Source organism: Spinacia oleracea, chromosome 4 (genome assembly GCF_020520425.1).
Source record: "Spinacia oleracea cultivar Varoflay chromosome 4, BTI_SOV_V1, whole genome shotgun sequence".
NCBI classification, from domain to species: Eukaryota; Viridiplantae; Streptophyta; class Magnoliopsida; order Caryophyllales; family Amaranthaceae; genus Spinacia; species Spinacia oleracea.
This window is the reverse complement of record NC_079490.1, coordinates 151,658,532-151,681,137: the sequence shown is the minus strand read 5'-3', so window position 1 is coordinate 151,681,137 and position 22,606 is coordinate 151,658,532. Positions and strand designations below refer to the sequence as shown.

Here is a 22,606-nt window from a genome sequence, read left to right as displayed (position 1 = left end):
TACATATTGGGCATTAAGATTTACAGAGATAGATCTAAAAAGATGATTGGACTTAGTCAAAGCACTTATATCAATAAGGTGCTTGATAGGTTCAAGATGGCGGACTCCAAGCGAGGCTACCTACCCATGTCTCATGGAATGACTCTAAGCAAAACTCAGTGCCCAAAAACACTTGATGAGCGTAGACGAATGAATGGGATTCCATATGCATCATTGATTGGTTCAATAATGTATGCTATGATATGTACACGCCCGGATGTTGCGTACGCACTCAGTGCTACCAGCAGATACCAGTCAGACCCAGGAGAGGCGCATTGGACTGCTGCCAAGAATATTCTGAAGTACCTGAAAAGGCACAAAGATGACTTCCTGGTCTATGGTGGAAATATTAAATATTTGTTCGAAACGGAAATTAATTCCGGAATCGGAAATGTTAAATATTGTTCGTATCGGAAATGAATTCCGGAATCGGAAATTTAATCGGAAGCATATCGTACGAATAAGCATCGGACGAGGCCTGCCGGACGAGGCCCAGCACGAAGCCAGGCCATCGCCCAGCAAGCCAAGCGCGCCGCACAAACAGCCACGCCAGGCCCAGCGCAAGGCCAGGCCCAGCAGGCCGTGGCAGCGCGCGGGAGCTGCGTAGGCTTGCAGCTCGCGCAGGCCTCGCTGCGTGGGCTGCTGCTCGTGCGCACGCATGGGCGGCCCATCGTGGCTGCCGTGTGTGCGTGTGTAAGTGTTTGTGTTCGTGCACGTTTCCTAAAACGTGCAGAGTTCGGTTAATGATTAAATTCCTAATTCTATTTGATAAATTAATTAAATTAGAGTTCTTGTAGGATTCTAGGTTTAATAAATTTGTATCTGAATAGGATTCCAATTCCCTTTCCATAACCCTATAAATATGTGGCCTAGGTTCACAATTTATAATGAGTTTCAAAGTATTCAAAGTGAGTTTTTGAGAGAAAAATTCAAACACACATCTTGCTCAAAAGTGCCGAAAATTCTAGTACCTTAAGGGCGATTCTAGTTGGTCAATCTTAAGGCGGATCCGGACGTGCTGTGGACTATCTACGGAGGGACGACACTTGGAGTCCTAAAGACTTGTTCTTGTTCGGTTCGGGCGCAGCTAGGGAGGGCACGCAACAAAGTGTATGCATCTAAATTATGCTATATGATTATGTGTAAATAATATGTAATCCTGGGTTAATGGTTGTTTCCGCATGATTTATGTAATATCATATGTATCATAACCTAACAGTTACACCTATGCAAAACTTTAATTATTACTCCGTAATATCAAGTTAATATTTTTAAATCACTAACAATAGTCAAAATAGAATATGTGAATAGTGTAAAATGCATAAACGTTACTAGTATTAAAAATCGGAGAAGTATAAATTAAACGGTTTTTTCATGAAATGCCCATGAGATTTGCAAAAATGCACCAAATACCCTCGCGTCTTTTGAATCACATAATATACCCCTATTTTTTTTCCCAAGTTTGCACCAAATACCCCTAAACCGACCTTCTGTTAGTCCTCCGTTAAGTCGTGCTTATAATTCACCAAATATACCTAATTATAAACCTATTGCACAATATACACCTATTATTAAACTTATTTGCACCATATACCCAAACTTCTTTTAAATTGCAGAATTTAATTTTAACGGCTAGTTTGCATTTCTAATTTTCTTGACATCAACTAGGCAAATTGCCTGTGATATTACCTCTTTTAACATCAACTCGAGCTCACTAATTTTGCCACAATATTTTCAACTGGGTCATCCAACTCAACCTTCAGTTATAAAAGCCCACATCATATATGTTCTGACCCTTCGGACCCAATGCAACCCCACTAAATCAACAAGCTTGTTCACCCCATTCTAGGCAACGAGATTGGTAAATTGGGTGAGTTAGTCACATTGAAGCTGAGATTTTCAGTGTACTTAAAATAGATATCAAAATGCCGCAAGTCTGGTAAGATTGTAACTGGAAGCTGCTTATATTTGAACAGATAACAGATGCAGAACAAATTCCAACATGACTTAATCTGCAGAAAAGAATACTTAAAATGCAGTTAAAGGTACCACAAACTTACAGACTAATTAAAAACCAGCTCATTTATATAGATGTGTACGGAGGCAAAAGGCAATCTCTTGGACGGCTTCTGATCTTCGATAATGTCTTCACAGTTACCTCTGGCAGATTCTTCTGAAATAAAACAGGTATATGATTATGTTGACTGATCACCTCCAACTCTACAACAGCTTCTCTCATTGTTGGCCTTTGCTTCCCATCCATTTCAGACACCTTTTAGCAAGGCATGCAACAGCACGGATTGTTTCTTCCTTACCCTCATTTGCAACCCGAGCAGCCAAAATGTCAGAAAAGTTGGAATCTTAGTGCAATGGAATTTCTAATAAAGAAGCAGATGGAAAATTAAACGAAACCCAACAAAGATTTGGAGGAAATAGACCTGCAATTAGAGATTCCAAGGAAGAAGGTGGGGCATTTGAATTCTCCTTTGGGGTCTCATCAATGGTGGATGCAGACGAATCACTTTGAGATTGACCCATTTTCTACCTTTAGCAGAAAATTAATAAAACCCTAAAATAATTTCGATAAATTAATTTCGACAAATTAATTTCCCTAACCCCATCAGTATAAAAATCATAGATTAAAGAAAGAAAAAGCGAAAGATGAAGGAAATTGAAAATCAATACCTCTAATTTTAAGGGATGATGTGATTGAAGATAAGTCTTTTAGGGTTTGGAAAACTCGGGGGAACGCCAACACCGAAGATCATTGCGGTGGCGCGCGAAGGATCTCGATCTACACCGAAGAACATTGCGGTGGCGCGCGAAGGAGATCGAACACCGCCGACCAGAGAGCAAGAGGAAGAACATGGGAGAGGAGAGAGAAAGAGAAGAAGTTTGAGATTTTTTTGTATTTATGTCGAAGAACATCATTAAGGGCAATTGCAGCTAACGCTGGACTAACGTCCGTTAACTCCAAGTGCATGTCATGAACAGTACGAAAAAATAGGGGTATATTATGTGAATCGAAACACGCAAGGGTATTTGGTGCATTTTTACAAACCTCGGGGGCATTTCATGAAAAAACCGTAAATTAAAACTTGGATAGTGATATTTGTCCCATAAAATCAATTTATTTATTGATGTAAAAGCGTCGTATAGTTGGTTACGTGTCACGTGTAGAAGGACTTAGAAAGCCATATGTCGATCAATTACCAACTTTGAAAATGCTGACTTAGTCATATTTTCTCTCTCCTGATTCTTTTGAAGTTTCCTTTTGTTGTTCCTATCTCTTAGCTCCGTTCTTGGTTGCTGTGCTTCATAGAAAAAACCATGAATCATGGCAAAGAAATTCTTACCAAAGTTAAGGTATACTCTCAATTCATTTCCACCCCCATATCCTTTTTATTACCCAATTTAGATTTATTTATTTATTTTTGTACTATTTTGTTTTACTAATTTTGATGCCTTTTGTGTTCTTGTAATTTTTTGTCTTTTTTTTTTGTGATCTTTGAATTTTCTGCTAATTTTTATTAAGCAAGTTTAGGAAACAAGTTTGGAAATTGTTTTTTTAGGTGGGGATTTTCATCATGGATAGTTTTCAGGTGACCATTTCCATTTCATCATTTGTCATGATCTCGTGATTTTGGTTCTTGTAATTGCGTTTTTCATTCGATTAAAAGTGTGGAAATTATATTGTCGACCATCTTTTGCTTTCAGTATATACTTTTTGTTATATTTAGTGACAACAATGGTCTCATATGGAGTATTTAATTGTTTGAATGATTGTTTGTTATACCCAGATAAAAAAAAGAAAAAAAGAAGAAGGAAAGGCTAGATATAGAGTGTTGATTGGGCATTTAGGCCTATCTAGAGGTCGCAATCGGGTCTTTCGTATCGGGTTCGGTTTGATTTAGGTCAACTCGCTTATGACCATATTGAGTCTGTTTTTCCATTGGGTTGAATTAGTTGATAAGTTGAATACATTTTCTGCTTTATACATTTGATTATATACTCCTTATGGGTCTAATGTGGTAATGGAATTTGGGTAGAATTGGAGTTTGGTTCCGGTAATTCAAACAAGGTTATCAAGTAGGGCTCATATTTTGCTCCAATAAGGCCCGCTTTCGATTTACCACTCCAATAAGGCCCGCTTTATCAACAAGATTTCTGGTGTTATTCAACTTGATGTAATTTGGAGTTGACACTTGACAGTATAATTTCACACCACAATGGTCATTATATGCTGAAAACACCATGTTAGAAGGGTTATGGAGTATCAAGGCTCTTCGCCTGGCACAAAGTTACCGGTTCAAGGTACAACAAATGCTAATCCGCTCCGTTACAGCGCAAATGAGCAAAAATAATTATAACTTTGGTGGTACCTTGCAACAACTTGTTGTACAATGCATGAACCCCATTGTGTCACCCTAATTATATTCATCCCTTTGTGGCATTCAGAGTTTGTTATTGTTGCGATGAAAGGAGAGTGGCGTAAGAAAGTAAAAGCGGAGAGATGTAGTTAGTCCTTGGCGTCCTTGTCATCCTTGCTTGTACAAGTATTTATGCAATATGTCTCCACGCCTAGTACATTTCGTGGTCTTTAACCATTGTTCCCTCCCCTGTCAATCGCTAATAGAGTTGTAACCACTCCTCAAAAGATTATTATTAACCTATTGTGAGGGAAGGGGGCAATGACTTATGGTGTCCGAATGTCCGATACTCATGTGAGGTTCTAATCATATCATTGTTTACTGTATGCAAATATTTTCAGAGATTCTTCAATGTTCAAAATCCATAGGCAATAAACATGGAGTAACTGTTGTTGAAATAAATGTGGTTATGAGATATACTTCCGGTGATCTGGCTCTTGTGCTTTAGAAAGGACTGGCTGTTTCCGAGATAAGTGTCTATTCCCCATGACAAATCTGGATATATGCTTTTGCATTATGGAACCCTAATTCAATACTCAAATGCAACTTAGTACGAAATGAATTGATCTTTCACAACTTCGTGAGAACGTTTTTGTACACCTATACCCTTAGATGAGATAAGGGGGAGTGTATCTTTTAAGCGTAGAATAGTGGGATAATGTATGTTCCAGGTGCTCATTGAGAGGTTTGTGAATACTTAGTAACCTTCACCAAAGGCACCTGTACATGAAGTTTGATGCCTTGATTTTTCGAGTGTTCTGCTTGTGTAATAATTATTTAATAGTTCTGAATGAAATCATGATATCATAATGTGTTTGGTTCAGGAAAAGGTTGGCTTAGGTTCAACTGCAGAAACTGGGAAAGGGAAGAGCAAGATATCAAAGCATGTTACGCATGGCTACCATACAGCGGAAGGAAAATCAGCTCATCCTATGGAGGATTACGTTTTTGCGGAGTTTAAGCAGGTGGAAGATAATGAGCTTGGCCTGTTTGCTATATTTGATGGTCATGTGAGCCAAGAGGTTCCTGATTATTTAAGATCTCATTTGTTCAACAACATATTGAAAGAGGTACCAGCTGCTTCTTTTATCATATCTCGTTTATATTTCTCAGTACATGATGTATTTTGTTAAGGTTCTTTCCAACCAGTTTGCTGATGATGCCAACAGCCTGATTTTTGGAATGAGACTGAGAATGCTGTGAGGAGAGCCTATCGCATAACCGATGATAAGATATTGGAGAAATCTGCGGAACTGGGAAAAGGCGGGTCAACTGCTGTTACAGCCATTCTTATTAATTGTGAGAAGCTGGTGGTGGCGAACCTTGGGGACTCTAGGGCAGTCATTTGCCAGAATGGAAAGGCGAAACAGCTATCAGTTGACCATGAACCAGATAGTGAAAGGAAGGCTATTGAGGACAGGGGTGGTTTTGTTACCAAGTTCCCAGGTATCTTATCATCTGTTATATATACACTTTGTATTAGTAGGTGTAATTTGTCAAATGATATTGTTACGAATATGCATGGTTGTGTAAGATTATCAATGTAATTTGTTTGAATGTGTAAGATCATCTATGTAATTTGTTTGAATGTGTAAGATTATCAATGTAATATTGTTTGAATGGGTTACAGGGGACGTGGCACGTGTTGATGGGCAACTTGCAGTGGCAAGAGCATTTGGGGACAAGACCATGAAGGACCATCTTAGCTCAGAGCCACATGTTACAGTTGAGATGATAAATGATGATACAGAGTTTGCCATCTTGGCTAGCGACGGAATATGGCATGTTAGTCCTCTTTATTATAATTCTAGTTCTAGGCCATGTTTTCATTATAAATATGGATTAACACTCATGTTATGGGTTTTCTAATTTGTAGGTAATGAACAATCAAGAAGCAGTGGACTGCATTAAGAACGTGAAAGAAGCTCGAGAAGCTGCAAAAGCTCTAATTGAGGAAGCTCTAAAAAGGAATAGCACAGATGACATCTCTGTAATTGTTGTCAGATTCCACTGAACTCAACTTTACCGGCGTTGAAAGAGCGAAGCTGTCCGCCTTGTATTTTGTTGTTAGTAGATTCAAAACTGTAAAGTGTAAACACTTTGTATTTTGCAACGTCTGTGTTGTCAACCGTTACATCCTTACTGTTTTTCAATTACCGATTGACTCAAAAAATGTGATGAAATATATGTCTTGTCATTTCTTAGAAGAAGAATAATACCTCCAAAGTACACAACATAGAGGAATTCGCCCGGACCTAGAATAAGATTTTGTGCGAGATGCGTCCTACAACTCCTATATATCTAGGATGCTGTCCTTATGTATTTTACAAATTACAACCAATAAGACATGCAGTTTGTTTCTAGTGAACCAATTAATAAGATTGGAGCTTGAGAAGTGAGAACCCTCTGGTTCAGCTAGTTAGCATCCTAGTGACATGTCGTACACAGTTAAAAAAACAAATTCATAATTCATGTATGGGTTGACACTTGACAATGGGGAGTAAAGACTAAAGAGTACGTAAAAGGCCATTAATGTGATGGTATTGATTAGGTTAATCGTGAACCAATAAGATTGGAAGAAACTCTTCCCTTTGGGGAATGATGGTTACGCAAGAATCCAGTTCCACAGAAAATGTAGACTCAGTTGCCACTTGCCAGCAAACAAACAACCTCTCTTTGGACCACAACTTGTACATTTAAAGTTTTAAACTCGCAGACTTGTATGACAATATATAATAATTATGTGTTTGGTAATAAGGGGTAATGTTTCCATTTTAGTGTTTCCTTTCCTTTCATTTCAATACTTCCTCTGTTCCCTACACCATCCCGCCCTAACCTTGTACGGAGAGTTGTGTTTTTGAGATGATCATACTGAACTAACGTGAGGAGTATATATATATATACACACGAAGTATGAGATATGTCACCTACGTGATATGTCGAATTGGCGTATAGGTGATAAAAAGTTGATGAGACAACATAACATGTTAACATGTAGTACGTACTTGGTATTAGATTAGGAAATGGAAACGCAAAAGGCGCATTTCATGGTGTTTTAGTTAATTAAGCTTCTAATCCACAACGTCACAAAGCTAACGTAAGATAAACCAAGCAAGTGGAGCAACCAGATCGAGATGGAACATACAAGCTATAATTAATAGTTTACATGCATAATTATGGTAGTACGTACGTAATTAATAATAGTAGGTGCTAGATTAGAATAAGCCTAAAACGAGAGCAATAACATCAAGTACACTTAGTTCAGCTAGGTAGCTAGATCGATGATGATGGTGGTGATGATGATGATGGTGGTGATGATGATGATGATAATGATAATGATAATGATGGAGATCAATGATGATGATGATGATGATGATGATGATGATGATGATGATGATGATGATGATGATAATGACAGAAGAGAGGGAGCAAGCATAGATCGATATTAATTAGGTTAATTTATCTGATCTGCAATTGTTTGTAAGAAGAGTTAGTCCCTGCAGATGCAGAAAAGGAAATGGGACTTTCTTGATCTTCTGGCCTTAATTGTAGGTTGATCCCTCTTTCTCCTACTTGAGGGCCAGCTGGCTCCATTGAGTTCTTCCTACGCCTCTCATTGTGCCCTGCTAGTCGCCTCCTGCAGCTCCTCTTTGTGTCGTCGAACTCTGATAGCTCATGAAACCTGATATCAAACAAATAACAGATCAACTTTCGACCCAAATTCGATCCACTTCGATATTCACTTGTGTTTTGTTTGTTTCCTACCCAAATACCGCTGACCTCTTATTGTCTCTTTTACCTTTTGCTTTTCTCTATGCTACCCAATATTCTTAATTCAGGAAAATTCCAAATTTATGTTGAGGAATAAATTATTCGATTTTATAACAAACATGTTTTTATTAATGTCAGATCATTTACAACTACGGACTGTTTAAACATATATCAACAATGTCTATCTTACGGATCGGAGTAGGAGTACTTCATATAAACGCGTGTTCAAATGTTATCAGAAGAACATTATATGGTGTAAGTTTACCATCAAAGATTCTAAGTGTACATTTGATATTGACCCTTACCACAATAGAGCTAAGGTTCTATCATTTTATTATCTTACTCATTTTTTCTTCTTTTGTTATTATTATTAACTTGTCTCTTCATGACTAAACTACCATGTTATTAACTACACCAATTTATCATAGGTATAGTACTCGATGTATATATAATCCAAATTACGTTCAAAATAATTGTAAATACCACCAATACATTTAACTCAACTAAAAAAAAGATAGTGTAGCTTCTACATCAATGAACGTCCAAACATGCCAAAACAACATACCAAACTTTTTGACATCATCCAACCAATTTTCAAACGGGAAATGATGTACGGCCTTCTTATATTTTACCAAGACTCCAAAAGTTTCCGGCAACAAAATCAAGAATCAAGATTACTTTTAATTTTCGATTTTCATTTAAACATACGCACGTTAAAGTCTTAGTTTCAAAATGAATTAAAGTCCGCTAACATAAACCTTAAAAAAATAATGGTAACATGGAAACTTTCTCCCTTACTAATTCATTTTGATTTTGATTTTGATTTTGATTTTTAACATAAAAATAGCATCAGAAAAACGTAGCAAAATGACATGTAAATATGATGAGGCGTATAGTATAATAAAAAGTAGTAATAGAGGTGACCTGCTACATTGCTGGCAGAAACGTTGGCGGAGGCCGGAAACGAGCGCAGAGGGTGCCTTAGCGTGGAACTCACACACCTTATGACGACGGTGGTAGCGCTTCGCATCGGTTAAATCCGCTGCGCACTTCTCAGCTTGACAACTTGTCACTCCTCCACCCCAACCACCGCCACTGCTGCCGACACTTGTCACTTTTTTACCACTAGTACTACTCAATCTTTTTTGTTTCTTCTCTTCAGTAAGAGGAGTACAAGTAGCAGGAGTAGTAATAGACATTTCTTCTTGTCTGTCATCAGAATTTTGATCATGATCTTCACACTTGATGGAAGTTTTGTTGGTGGTGGTGGTGGTGGTTAGTTTGGCGGCTTTGTCTCGGATCATCGTCATCATCATACGTTTGGCGGAGGCCGAGGCGGCGGTGGCGGAGGTGTTTTGTTGTTTGTGGAAGTCCATGGATGGTGTGGAGAGGAGGCAGGAAAAATGTGTTGGAGAGAGAAATGAATTGGAGAGGAGGAATGTGGTTGTTTTTATGTGATTTTTTTTGGAAGGGGAATTATTATTGAAAAAAGTAGGCAAAAAAAAAAAAGAGAAAAAATATAACAGAGGAATTGGACCACAATAAGGTGGAGCAAAGTGTAGTGTGTGACCTTCATTTTGCTTGGTTATGAGGTGGCAAATTAGTGATCAAATCAAGTACAGTAATTTGAAAGACAAAGAATACAGATTTCTCTGTGCAAGGATTAATTGTGTTTGTTATGGATCAGAGAAAAGATTCAAGTAATCAAGTGGATTACAAGTTTGTGAACTGGATAAGGTTTAACCGTTTAACAGAACCGGGGTGAAATAAACATGTACTGCTATGTGAAAATGTACCATGACTTTATCGTGTTATTTTTCAACGAATGCACCATTAATGTGTGTATTTTCTTAAGGTTGTATTTTCACTAGTAAAAAGCTTTAAAATAGCTTTCTACAACTTCTATTAAACATAACTGCAAATATTATGTAGTTTGTTTTGGGCTTATCCGCTGGAACCAGGTTGAATTTTCTTTGTTATTTTCTTTATGTAACGTATCCTACTTTTTTATTTTTTAAAAGATAAGATAAATACCTTAGGAAGCCCTTTATACGAGGGGATCTTACTTTTCTTATGACTTTAATCGTTGTAAAAAAAAAAACTTTCATTTTAACCACCTTTGACTATTTATTGGTCATCAACAACAATTTTTGTCTTTGTTCTACACATTTACTCTATCATTTAACTTCTCTTGAATATAATTTATTAGTATGTGAAACAATTTTAAAGATTAAAAATTCATACTCAGTACTTAGTCTGATAGTCCCTCTGTACTTTAATGAGTTATACTTTGATTGGAACAAAATTTTAAGAGGTATGCGTTGATTTCAATAAACTAGTTGTATGCCTAAAGGGGAGTTTTTTAGGTGTATTTAGAGCGTCCACGTAGGATTTTACAGTCACGAAATTAAATAATAATGTCATTTTTAAATAATAAAATAAAAGTAAAAATCATAATTTATCTTATTTTATCTTTTTCATGTTTATATATAATACGTACCCGTAGTTATAAGATAAATATTTAGTAAGATTACAACAAAGGATAAACATTTTAGAATTAAAGATAAAACATAAAAAAAAAGTCACCGAATCAATTTAATTAGCCCATTAAAGTTAATGCAATAGTGACAAGATTAGTCAATCTGAAATTTGAATGGATGGTTAGCAACTTAGCACATTCTAACAAAAAATTTAGCCCATTAGATTATTATCTTTAAATCACTTTATGCAATAACATATTCTAAGAATATTTATCATATTTTATATTTTTCTGTTTTGTACTGCGTATATATTATACGCAGTTATAAGATACATATTTAATAAGATCACAACAAACAAAAATGATATTCCCTTCGTCATAGTCCCGTTTGATAAAAAAAACACGGGTTTTAAGAAAAATGAAATAGAGTACATGGAAAAGTAGAATAAAGTACTCCCTCTGTCCCATAATATAGTGTATGTTTGACCTTTTTCACGGGAATTAAGAAACTTGAAAAATAACATGATGAACTATTAATGTTATTGTACTTTAGTAGAAAAATACACAACTTATTTTATTTTTAAAATAAAAAGACAAACACTAATAAATTATGGGACCACATTTTCTTGGTAGAAACATTAATGATAGGACCACACTATTTTCAAGGTACAAACATTAAATATTTGACCACATTTTGGGGAGTAAATAGATCTGCAGGTCCCTAAACTTTGCCAAAAGGAGCAGTTAGGTCCCTCAAGTTTCAAAAGGAGCATTTAGGTCCCTGCGTTTGGATGGAATCCGCTGCTTTTTGTTTTCCGTCACTAACGTCCGTTAAAATGCATTTAAATTAAAAGGAAACTAAATAAAAGGCACTAAACGACAAAAAAACAGTTACATTTACCATTTACCAATAATTAAATAAAGGGAAATTCTTTTCTGTTAGCTTTTTACAAAAATATAGCCGTTGAGGCTCTCAAAAAACAGAGTATTTAACATTCCATGCCCATCAAAACAACAACAAAACACTTAAAAAAAAATTCTTTCTTCTCCATCTTCTGCTCTGTGTTTTTTCTCTGTTGCTCCACCATAGCTGACTCTTCTCAACATAAAAAGGTATTTTCCTGCCATTTTTTTGTAAATCTTAAGTTAGCTTATTTTAACAATAATTAAACATATTTAGGAATAAATTATTAAAACGTAATTTATTTGCAGAATGATGAACAGGGCTATCTCTTTGTTCAACAATGGTGATAATGAACACCCTAAGAGGTGCTACTGTGGATTCACAGTATCCATTCAAAAGGCATGGACAAAAGAAAATCCTGGAAGGAGGTTCATTGCTTGTCCAGATTATGATGTTGAAACAAACAGAAGGGGTTGCATTTTTTTTAGATGGATTGATGAACAAGAACCAACAACTTGGCAAACAATTGTCATACTAGGGTTAATGCAAGATAAACAAAGCCTTGCTGCTGAAGTTGATAGTTTTAGGACAAAACTTAGTGAAGCTAACAATTATGCAAGGAAGAGGGAGGCAGACTATGTGATGAGCAAGATGAGAAGACCTATTAGTGTGAAATGTGAAGTGTGGGTTGTAATCCTAGTGGTTCTGTTTTTTTTTATCTGGTTTGTTTTAAGTTAAGTGGGTTAAGTGGGTAGGTAAAATGTAATGATCTGCACTAATGAAATGTAATGAAGACTTTAAATTCAATAAAATCTAACCTCATGGTCTTTTTTCTAATCTTCTAGCCATTGCAAGATCCTGCAATGCTTGGCTTGATATTGTGTGTCCTTGACTTGGTTGAGTCTGTGACAATGGGAAGTCATGTGCAGGGAAGGAGTAGATGGTTTGCTCACCCCCATGATCAGAATAGAAAGCTGCAGGAGGTCTTTGCCTCTGTGGTGTGGGGAAGTGTTGTGATATAGGCTGCATTAATTAAAACAAATTAGGAACAAGTTGGCTTCAGTACAGTAAAGTAACATGTAAGAAAGAATTTGAGTATATTGAATGACTTACAGTAGCTATTCTTTGATACCCATTTGGGTAGGTATAAATACCCACACCCCTATTGTGCATTGGTATAGTTGAACTGGTTCTTGGGTGTTGTTGCTGTGGTGTGGTCTGCTCTGCAGTAGCATGATTGTTGCTGTGTTGTTGTTGCTTAGGGGCATTCTTGCAACCCCTTTTGTTGTGGCCTATCACACCACATAAGCTGCATTTCATAGAACAACATGTTCTCTTCAGCTTACCAGATGCAGTTACCTCTCCAACACCATATCTCCTCTTTGTTTTAGGTCTTCCATTGACCTTTTTCACCTTTGGAGCCACAACAATGCTATCAGAAGTAGGCCACTCTTGAGGACCATTTAAAGGCTCTAACAAAAATTCATATGCCTTCATGTAGGTCTGTTTGCAGAAATATGCATTGACATATTGTTCTGGGTGGTCTACTTTATTCCATATAGCAACAATTGCATGTTTGCATGGAATCCCACTCACCTGCCATGCATTGCAACTGCAAGTATGTTGGTTCAGATCCACCACATACTTAACCTGTGTTGCACCTTCTCTTACTCCATAGCAAAACCCACCATCCCAATATGCATTCCAACCCCTAGCCCAAATTTTGTGTTTCTCTAACTGAATTTGGATCCTAGGACACAACATTATCTCCTTTTTCCCAATGAAATCTCTTTTCTTATGCAGTCTTTCCATCAAACCCTCTCTGATATCTTCCAACATGGTAATAATAGGCTTGTGCCTTGCACTCAAGATGTATGCATTAAACACCTCACTCATGTTGTTGTCTACACTGTCACAACAAGATAATGGAGTGTAGAATGCCCTACACCATTTCTTGTAGTTCCTTTTCAGTAGGTCTTCAGCAGCTTCATGTGAAATACCCCTCATTACTTCAATGTTTTCATTGAAGTGATTTACTGTGTTGCTTTTTGCAATAGTCCAAAATTGTTTTCTGTACTCTAAACCACCTCCAAACACTCCCCTAAAGTTACAGTACACATGCCTTGCACACACCCTACTTTCAGCTTGTGGAAACACATTTGACACAGCAGCAAGTAAACCCTTTTGTTGGTCAGACATGAAAGTGTACCCTGCTCCTTCACTAGTGCCTAAATCAGTAGCTAGAAGTTCTAGAAACCAACTCCATGTGTCAGTGCTCTCAACCTCACAAACAACCCAAGCCAAAGGGAACATTTGATTGTTTCCATCCCTCCCTACTGCTACTAACAATTGACCCCCAAATGGTCCCTTTAAGAAACATCCATCAAGTGATATGAAAGGTCTGCATCCTGCCAAGAACCCTTTCCTAAGTGCCTCAAAACACAAATACAGTCTGTCAAACACATTTGCATCCAACTTCAACTTCACTGTGTTCCCTGGATTGCTTCTTAGTATCTCAGCTGCATACCTTGGGAGTAATGCATACTGCTCTTTGTATTCACCAACAATGAGTGCTTGACCCCTTCTCCTAGCCCTGGCAGCCTTGTCTTTGCTCACCCTTATACCCTTTTCTAACCAAATGGTTTCCTGAATATCTTGCACTCTCATGTAAGGGTTAACCTTAAACAGATTCTGGTAGTGTTCTGCAATCCAATGTGAAGTCATCTTCTTAATGATAGGTGTCCTACCACAAGTGTGCTCACTGACAAATGTTTTCACTGTAAATGACCTTCTTCCTCTCTCCCATGAAGCCCAAATTCTCCATTTACAACCTTTATCTTTGTGCTCACACTCTGCACAAACCCTAGTGGAATCATTTTTAGAAAATGGAATGTTTCTTCCTTTATCAATTGAATAATCTATGATTGCTTTCCTAAATGTCTTTGGATTCTCAAACTGTTGCCCCACATAAAAAGTGGCTTCCCTCTCTTCAGTTTCAGTGTCGTTTTGCTTCTGTTTCCCTCTCCCCCTCTTATGGTGTTGTGGTGCAACTAAGTAACCAACATCATCCTCATCTTCTGACTCACTAGGGCTGTCTAAGTCACTGTATCCATCAAAGTCATCCCCCAAATTCAGACCACCTTCTACTTTACTTTCTGCTAGTTTTTTCAGCATTACTAACTCCTCAAAATAAGCCTTTCCCTTCTCATATCATCAGATATCTTAGACCTAGCAGTGGCTAACTCATCATCATCTTCATCTGTACCCTCTGAATCATAATCAATTTCAGGTTGAGGCACATTTTGAGGTTGAATATGAGGTTCAGGTTGAGTTTCAGGTTGAGTTTCAGTTTGTTTGGGTGGGAGTACTGTAAAAGGTGGTTCCACATAATCAGAATTTAAGTCAACCACATCAGTATTCAACAACTCAAGGAAGCTACCTCTCCCTCCTCCCCCTCCTGCACTCCTGTTTAGGTTAAAGTTGTAGGTGGGTTTGATTTTATGTTCAATGTATATATGAATGCTTTTGTATTCAAAGAGTAAAGCTAAGAAAGGGTCACAAGTACTACTATCAAAACCTAAAAACCTAACCCCATTCTTGAATTCTTTCCTAGGGTCCCAGAAATGTACTTTCTCTATATCATTATAACCTAAACTATCCACTAATTCCTTAACATATTTCCCATCTGCATTCTCATGGATGTAATCAAAGACATCCACCCTCCCCCCACTATAAACCATATCACCTTGCACAACCCATTCACCACCATGATGCACATATATGCAAGGGTTCAAAGTCAAATCATCAACATCATCTGATCAAAGTTAAAACAATATCAATTAAAAGAACAAAACTTTAAGAAATCAAACCAAATGAAAGCTTGAATAACAACACAAGAGATAACAAAAGGAAACAGTTATCTTCATTCATTCATCATGATCATTCCATTTGAATTTACAAAAGGGTAGGCTTCAACCCTTACATTACAACCTCAATCCACTATTGAGGGAGAAGCCTACGGTTAAGTATAAACTACTGTCATAGCAGTGACAAATACCAAAAACCAACATTTGTCACCTTCCACAAAAACCAACATTGCAATGACAGTAGTAATGTAATTGTCCTTGAAAATTAAAAATAAAAAAAGCTATAAACAAGCTGGATCAACAAAAGCTTGACAAAAGAGGGGCCACCACCAGCGCCACCACCACCCACCCTGCATGGCCTCCACCACCAGCTACTCCTCCTCTTCCTTGAAAAGGAGGGGGAAGCCGTCAAAGTAGACGGTCATGTCCTTGTCCAACCAGGCGTGGAAGTCACGACCATCATTGTCAATGATGTCCATGATGACCCACTCACGCAGCCATGCACGGTAGCATCCTTGAGGGTAGTGGTATGGGAGGCGGTACCGCAGCTTGGCCCACCGACGCCACTGCTTGCACACACTCTGCACAGCAGACTGCCCCTCCCAGTCCAGCCTGGGGAAGATCTGGGTGATTAGAATGTCCTGATGATGGCAAAGGGGGTGTGCCTCCCTTAAAGCATGGGCTCCTAAAGTCAAAGTAACGGCCAAAGTCAAGAAAACAGTAAGTAAACCCTAATTATTATACGGAATCTAGATTAAAATACTTCTAAATTAAGAAACAATAGTTTAAAGAAACACCATTTTCAAGAAAATGCAAGCATCAATTCGAATTAATCAAACTCTATTTTTTATTTAAGTGAATCAAAAACAGTAAGTGAAACCCTAATTACTACAAAATCTAGTTTAAATTAATTCCAAGTTAGGCAACAATTGTATAATTTAACATATTAAACACCATTTTCAAGAACATGCAAGCATCAATTCGAATTAAATATTGGAAAGTAAAAACGGACGAAACCCTAATTCCAACTTCAATTGATAAATTATGCGAAATAAGCCCACGATTGTTTAAATTAACATATAAAACACCACAATCAAGATAATGCATGCACCAATTTTGGGAAAAAGTTACTTAACAAAAAAGCCCTAATTTATCATGGCTCAACTGCAAACATTTATTGAAAAAACCGACAAATTGAATGAAAATACCTTCGTCCCATCTGGATATTCTTGTTCTTGTTCTCTTCCTGGTGAGACCTTCCCACTTGGAATCAGCAGACCTTTTGTTTGATACGCAAGAACCCATTTTTTTGCAGAAAACTCAGAGTAATAACTTCTAATTCTCTTAAGTGTTTGAGTGAGTAAATGGCAAAAAGACAACTGAGATTGAAAATGGGGGGGGGGGGGGGGGGGGACCATATAAATAGGAAGTGAAAAGGGGGGAAATAGGGTTGGGAACAGTAAAAACTTACCGCCAAAACATTATTAGGAACCAGAAAAAACGAGGGAAGTTGGAAGGGTTTCCACGTGTACACATTGAAAAAGTAAGTTGAAAAGGCTAAGTGATTGGAAAACGCTTATTTTCATCAAAATCATCTGTTTTCAATCATTAATCTACGTGTATATTAATTCTCCTTTTATTTTAATAATTTTTAATATTATTAAATGCATTTTAACGGACGTTAGTGACGGAAAACAAAAAGCAGCGTTTTCCATCCATTTTGAGGGACCTAAATGCTCCTTTTGAAACTTGAGGGACCTAACTGCTCCTTTTGGCAAAGTTTAGGGACCTTCAGTACAGTTTACTCCACATTTTGGGACACCAAAAATGGAAAACAGGCAATTGGGACACCCAAAATGGAAAATATGCACTATATTTTGGGACGGAGGCAGTACAAATGATGATTGAGTTAGATGGAAAAGTGGAATAAAGTACATGAGAAAGAGAATATAGTTTGCATCAAAAAAGAAAGAGAATGTAATACATAGGAAAGTGGAATATAGTACACGGGTGGGGTTCTCAATGCATTTTTAATTAATACTGCGTACATGAGAAAATGGGGACCTTAATAGCCAAAATTAAAAACAAAACTATAATTTTAGGATGTTCGATATGAAAATATGACTATAATTTTTGGACGGAGGGAGTAGTAGACATGACTTCCAAATAACAAGACATTAAAATAATATTACCTCCCTCCAAAGGGCTAATTGGATTATGAGCTATGAAGGAACGAATATTCAAAAGATAAAATCAGATGCTTCGTCCTACGTATATATTATCATTATTTAATGTTAAATTTGAATGAAATTTTTGATTACAAAAGTAGATGGTTAATAGTGTGATGATGAATAAAGAAAGACGGTGAAGAATCAAATAATACAACACAACAAAAATTAACCCATCCAATGGCTTAAATCTAGTAAATAATAAAATAAAAGAAAAATATATCCGCACAAAAATCAAAATTATAACTTATTAAAATACGTTAAAAAGTGTAAATCGTATTAAAATACGAAGAAAGTATAAGTTATTACGATGAATTTCGAGTACTAATGGATCTTACTGAATCAGCACCTAGCACAGGTTAACCAGCTCAGCTACGCAGGTCGTTGCTTGAGTCACTTCCCAAACATTTCCCTGTAACCTCCAAGTTACAAGGTGAGTTCCCCACCACTCCACCAATTTATGTTGGTTTACTCCGTATGTGATATTGACTACTCCGTATATAAGGTACTCTGTACCGATTATTTTTAGAACTCTACTTATAAAAAGTTAATGTTAATTAAGCACCATACATATAATTCGTGATACAACGACCTTAGCCAGATAAGGTAATCAGCTGTCAAATCACCTTATTTGTCACTTTTCACGTTGTGTTTTTACTAATTTGCCTCTGTGACTCACACCATTAATGCTTAAATCAACTTGTGTTTCTTTAGCTAGTTAGCTACTACTCCGTATTAGCAATTTTTCTTCGACTTCTGCTCTACATGGCCCATATAAATACTCATCTCTCAGGAAAAAAAAAAAAAAAAAAAAAATCATATATAAATACTTTTCCTTTCTTTAGAGCATCTCTAATGGTTGTAGCTAGGCACTAGCTTGAAAATTATAAAAGTTTCAAGCTAATAGCTAGACCATTAGAGTGCAAATATTAAATTAGCTTGGCCAAGCAAATTAGCTTGTTTAAGCTAATTTGCTTGACAACTAGCTCCCAAAGTTGTCAAATAATTAATTGACAAGTGGGACAAGTGAAACTAATTTAATTAACAAGCTAGTTGCTATCCATTAGAGCACAAATTAGCTAGACAATGAAATAGCTTGAAATCTTATGTGGCATAACAAGCTAATTGTCAAATTAGCTTACTATTGGAGATGCTCTTATGATGACATATTGTAAGTTCTTATTTATTTGTTTGAATAGTGTCTAAAGTTAATACTCCTATGATACATTGATATTTCTACTAAAGAGCAAAGGAAATTAATCACTGGACTGACCAATTAACTGAAATGGAAAAGATTGTACATTACCAAAATTATAAGATGATAGAAATTTATAAGGTAGTTGATGTATTGATGAATTGTTTGATATGCTTAATTCTTTAAGAGCTGGTTTTTTAGGCCATGTTTTGTTCACCTATTTTCTCTTATTTAAGTAAAATTAGTTTAGATAAACTAAAAATTTCATAAATTCAATTTACAACTGAAATACATTGGCCCTGTTTGGTTAGGAGCTGTTAGCGGTTACCTGTTGGCTGGTCTGACTAGTTGTTAGCGGTTAGTTGTTTGTACTAGCTGGTTTGACTAGCTGGTTGAATTAATTGTTTGCGTAAAAGTGTTTGGTAAATTATTTGTTAGTTGTTAGTTGTTTAATATGTAAAAGACCGTTAAGGACATTGACATAATTTGTTGTTTGATACTTTGTTTCTTATTAGCATTAGACTAATGGTTTATTCTGTTGATTATTTTTCTTTTCATTTCTGAATAAGCATTGAATAATTAAAACACGTTTACTTTAAAAAATAAATTATTCTTAATTTAAAATTTTAAATATATATATTATTGATTTGCAAATAGAGAAATATTACTAATAATATTACAAGTATGATTGCAATAGTTTTCAAGTGTTTCAAAGTTCTAATATAAAATGTAATACAATACACGAGTCTAGTATAACAAATACATTTAACATTCAAACATCAAGTAAGACGAAATTGAAGGTCAGCTGAATGAGGCTAATGTAAAACCAAAATTCTGAATTTAAATTGTAAAATACGTTAAAATTCTATACTTAATTAGAATGAGAAAGGTAAAAAAAAAACAGTTTACATGGATACAAAGTTGCAGATAGAATAAAGGTCAGATGAAGGAGGCTAATGTGTAAATAATATTTTTAAAGGAAATGTTAGGGGTTGGTAAATGTTGTAATTTTAGGCAATAGGACAATGTAGTAATTTGACATTCACCCTTTCAAACCTCTAATTACAAAAAATCTCATGAGCTTTTTCAGAATTAGCTTTTTCACCCCAAAACTCTTTTCCAATTAATCCTCTCCTAACCAAATACTCTCAATTAGCTTTTCTAAAGGTCAAACCTCTAATTCACTTCAAAAATCTCTTTTTTCCCTCAAACCTCTACTAACCAAACGCCCACGTTATAATAACTTCCATATCATACGTGATGATATTTATCATGTTAGTAGTTTATTTGGGTTTGTTTCTTGTAACTACTCCCTCCGTTCCAGAAAGTTCTTCATGTTTCCTTATTTGGCGTTCCTAAAAGTTATTCCTGTTTCTATTTTTGGATATGTTTTTTATCCAAAATACCCTTATATTTCAACTTAATTACACACCATATCTAAGAATCTTTTCATATTCTACCATCAATTTTCCCACCATCCCTTATTTAATTCATTCACATTTCCCCATGTTAGGTTATGACAAATATAAAACATATATTTCATGCGGAAAAACCATAAAGCCAGGAATCCAAATTAATTGCCACATAGTCAATTAGCATAATCTAGGATACATACATGTGACGCGAGCCTTCCCTAGCTTCTCCCGAACCGAACAAGAACAAGTTTAGGACTCCAAGTGTCGTCCTTCCGTAGATAGTCCACAACACGTTCGGATCCGCCTTAGATTCAATTAACTAGAATTTAGCCTAAGGTTTTATGTTATTCGTACTTAATTATTTGGCAAATTATTAAGCTTAGTTTAACCTTAAAACTATATGGATACTTGAGAATATGATGTATATAAATTGTGATTTTCATCACCTATTTATAGGGTAGGATTATCGAAACTAGAAACATACTAGGATTCAATTTATCTAATTCAATTAGAATTAGACTTAAATTAAATCTTTTGTTTTTAGTGTTTAGCTTAACAACTAACTCTAGTAGTTTTAGGAAAATAATCTAACCGGACAAATCCTAAGCAACCAAGGATTCGAGGCTTGCACGAACCACACACACGAACAGCCCACGAGGGGCTGCCCGCGCACGCGACCCAGCTGCGCTGGTGCGGCCCAAGCATGGGCGCGGCCAGCCTGCTGCCTCGCCTTGGCTGGGCCTTGCTGTAATACCTCGTATTTTTCTATAATTATAAATATATTTTATTATATTTATAAAACATTTCGTGTATTTTTATAAATTAATTTCATTTAATGAGAATTAAATGCGCTTTTATTTTTAATTAATTTAAATATTAATTATTTCAAAAACCGGATTTTATTAAATAAATTCAAGGAATTTATTTAATCGGGAATTGTTGGGTCGTATTTCAAAAACGAATTTAATAAACTTAAAGCCCGGTCGTTTTGTTTTAATTAAACCCAACAACGCCTTCAAGGAGTAAACTTAAATGAGCCCGGTAAGGAGCCCAACTCAAAATTACCCTAACCTAGCCCACAAGGGAGAGAAAACCTATACATAGACCCTCTCATTAAACCCTCACAAAATTTTAGCACTCCCTCTCTCTCCTCACTTTCTCTCTCCTTGTGGCACCCTCTCCTCTCCTCTCGTCCGACCACTTTGCTTGCAGCGCAAGGCACGCTGACGTGCCGTGTGTGCTCGCCCAACCTCACGCGTCGTTGCCTCGTCCCGCAATCCCGTAGCGCAACGCCCTTTCTGTGGTGTTGTGTTGCGTGCCCCTTCGTGCCCAGCCCCGTGCGCGCAAGCCCTCACTGTCTCTCTCTCGTCGCCTCGCCCCGCAGCGCAGCGCCCTCGCTGCTGCTGTGTGTCGCGTGTGCATCGTCCCGCCCAGCAGCCACGCGAGCCTCGTGCCCTCTCGTCGCTGTGTCACGCGCCCAGCGCCCTGTCCCTCTCGCCTTCGTCGCGTGCTCGTGCGCACTGCCTGCTGCGGTGCGTGCGTGTGTTGTTGTTGCTGTTGGTTGTTTGTTCGACGCACACGCACACAACACAATTAATTGTTGTGTGTGTGTGTGTGTGTTGTTGAATTGGAACAATCAAATTATGTTTTCAAAAATATTAATTTTCAGTTTTAAATTGATTTAATTATTGTGATTAAGTTTAATTATTGGATTGTTTAGATTAATTAAAACGGTTATGAACACCGTATTGGGTTAGTAGTATGTTTTAATTAAAGAAATTGGTTTTGATGATTGATTTTATAATTTTCAGATTTTATATGTTTACAAGGTGTTGATTTTTGAAGTCAAAACACGTTTTCGGATTTAAACCATTGTTAGGGTTTTGGTTTCAAATTGATTGAGCAATTGATTTCCATAATTTAATGACAATTTAAATTATGGGAATCAACCTAAATTTTCAGAATGTTTATAAGATTTAAATGGTTGGTTTTTAAGGGTTTTAAAGCTAAAAAGTCAATGTTTTTATGCTAGGACTTGAGTTGACTATTTGAGACTATTAAATTACCATTTAATGAATGATCTATACTATATATTAAAAGGCGTTGTGAAAAATATTTATGTGCCACGTAGTACTCTTACTTTTACGCCACATCATCCATTCACCAAATGTTATGTCATGGGCAATCAAAAATTATTGCAATGAGGTTTGAACACAAGACCTCAAGCATAGATGATAACTCTCATTACCATCTTAACCAACCACTAATTGTGTTTATCT

The 22,606-nt window shown here is 36.5% G+C and overlaps 4 protein-coding genes and 1 long non-coding RNA gene across 6 annotated transcripts; 1 reads left to right on the top strand and 4 right to left on the bottom strand.

Moving 5' to 3' along the window:
- Positions 1 to 1,974: 1,974 nt before the first annotated feature.
- LOC110783580 (uncharacterized) lies at positions 1,975 to 3,125 on the bottom strand. The gene is made up of 2 exons (XR_002532102.2): positions 2,725 to 3,125; positions 1,975 to 2,608 (listed from the first exon to the last, which is right to left on the bottom strand). It is a non-coding gene; the product is annotated as an uncharacterized lncRNA (long non-coding RNA).
- A 121-nt stretch (positions 3,126 to 3,246) lies between these two features.
- Positions 3,247 to 6,685, top strand: LOC110783616 (probable protein phosphatase 2C 39). 2 transcript variants are annotated; one of them, XM_021987967.2, is made up of 5 exons: positions 3,247 to 3,405; positions 5,294 to 5,539; positions 5,639 to 5,915; positions 6,100 to 6,254; positions 6,346 to 6,685. In XM_021987967.2, exons 1-5 carry the CDS (start codon positions 3,370 to 3,372, stop codon positions 6,481 to 6,483), a joined length of 852 nt encoding a protein of 283 aa, XP_021843659.2. In that variant the 5' UTR covers positions 3,247 to 3,369; the 3' UTR covers positions 6,484 to 6,685. The 2 variants fall into 2 exon arrangements, with proteins under 2 accessions (XP_021843659.2, XP_056683613.1); XM_056827635.1 differs by lacking the exon at positions 3,247 to 3,405 and adding an exon at positions 3,580 to 3,641.
- Positions 6,686 to 7,585: 900 nt separating this feature from the next.
- On the bottom strand, positions 7,586 to 9,701 carry LOC110783582 (squamosa promoter-binding-like protein 4). Its single transcript, XM_021987934.2, has 2 exons — positions 9,165 to 9,701; positions 7,586 to 8,151 (listed from the first exon to the last, which is right to left on the bottom strand). The coding sequence occupies exons 1-2, from the start codon at positions 9,614 to 9,616 to the stop codon at positions 7,929 to 7,931; spliced, it is 675 nt and encodes a 224-aa protein (XP_021843626.1). The 5' UTR covers positions 9,617 to 9,701; the 3' UTR covers positions 7,586 to 7,928.
- Positions 9,702 to 12,441: 2,740 nt separating this feature from the next.
- Positions 12,442 to 15,273, bottom strand: LOC130459988 (uncharacterized). The gene is made up of 2 exons (XM_056827631.1): positions 12,737 to 15,273; positions 12,442 to 12,646 (listed from the first exon to the last, which is right to left on the bottom strand). Exons 1-2 carry the CDS (start codon positions 14,795 to 14,797, stop codon positions 12,443 to 12,445), a joined length of 2,265 nt encoding a protein of 754 aa, XP_056683609.1. The 5' UTR covers positions 14,798 to 15,273; the 3' UTR covers position 12,442.
- A 250-nt stretch (positions 15,274 to 15,523) lies between these two features.
- Positions 15,524 to 16,820, bottom strand: LOC130459442 (uncharacterized). Its single transcript, XM_056826815.1, has 2 exons — positions 16,698 to 16,820; positions 15,524 to 16,174 (listed from the first exon to the last, which is right to left on the bottom strand). The coding sequence occupies exons 1-2, from the start codon at positions 16,792 to 16,794 to the stop codon at positions 15,861 to 15,863; spliced, it is 411 nt and encodes a 136-aa protein (XP_056682793.1). The 5' UTR covers positions 16,795 to 16,820; the 3' UTR covers positions 15,524 to 15,860.
- Positions 16,821 to 22,606: the final 5,786 nt, after the last annotated feature.

What these genes read in the sequence shown, in the direction of transcription:
- LOC130459442 (XM_056826815.1), bottom strand. Translation starts at nt 16,794, where the DNA reads ATGGGTTCTTGCGTATCAAACAAAAGGTCTGCTGATTCCAAGTGGGAA. An exon ending in AATATCCAGATGGGACGAAG is followed by an intron (nt 16,175 to 16,697) that starts GTATTTTCATTC and finishes CTTTGACTTTAG; the next exon opens with GAGCCCATGCTTTAAGGGAG.
- LOC110783582 (XM_021987934.2), bottom strand. Translation starts at nt 9,616, where the DNA reads ATGGACTTCCACAAACAACAAAACACCTCCGCCACCGCCGCCTCGGCC. An exon ending in TTCTGCCAGCAATGTAGCAG is followed by an intron (nt 8,152 to 9,164) that starts GTCACCTCTATT and finishes GTTTGATATCAG; the next exon opens with GTTTCATGAGCTATCAGAGT.
- LOC110783616 (XM_021987967.2), top strand. Translation starts at nt 3,370, where the DNA reads ATGAATCATGGCAAAGAAATTCTTACCAAAGTTAAG. An exon ending in TTTTGTTACCAAGTTCCCAG is followed by an intron (nt 5,916 to 6,099) that starts GTATCTTATCAT and finishes AATGGGTTACAG; the next exon opens with GGGACGTGGCACGTGTTGAT. An exon ending in CTAGCGACGGAATATGGCAT is followed by an intron (nt 6,255 to 6,345) that starts GTTAGTCCTCTT and finishes TCTAATTTGTAG; the next exon opens with GTAATGAACAATCAAGAAGC.
- LOC130459988 (XM_056827631.1), bottom strand. Translation starts at nt 14,797, where the DNA reads ATGCTGAAAAAACTAGCAGAAAGTAAAGTAGAAGGTGGTCTGAATTTG. An exon ending in GGTATCAAAGAATAGCTACT is followed by an intron (nt 12,647 to 12,736) that starts GTAAGTCATTCA and finishes TAATTAATGCAG; the next exon opens with CCTATATCACAACACTTCCC.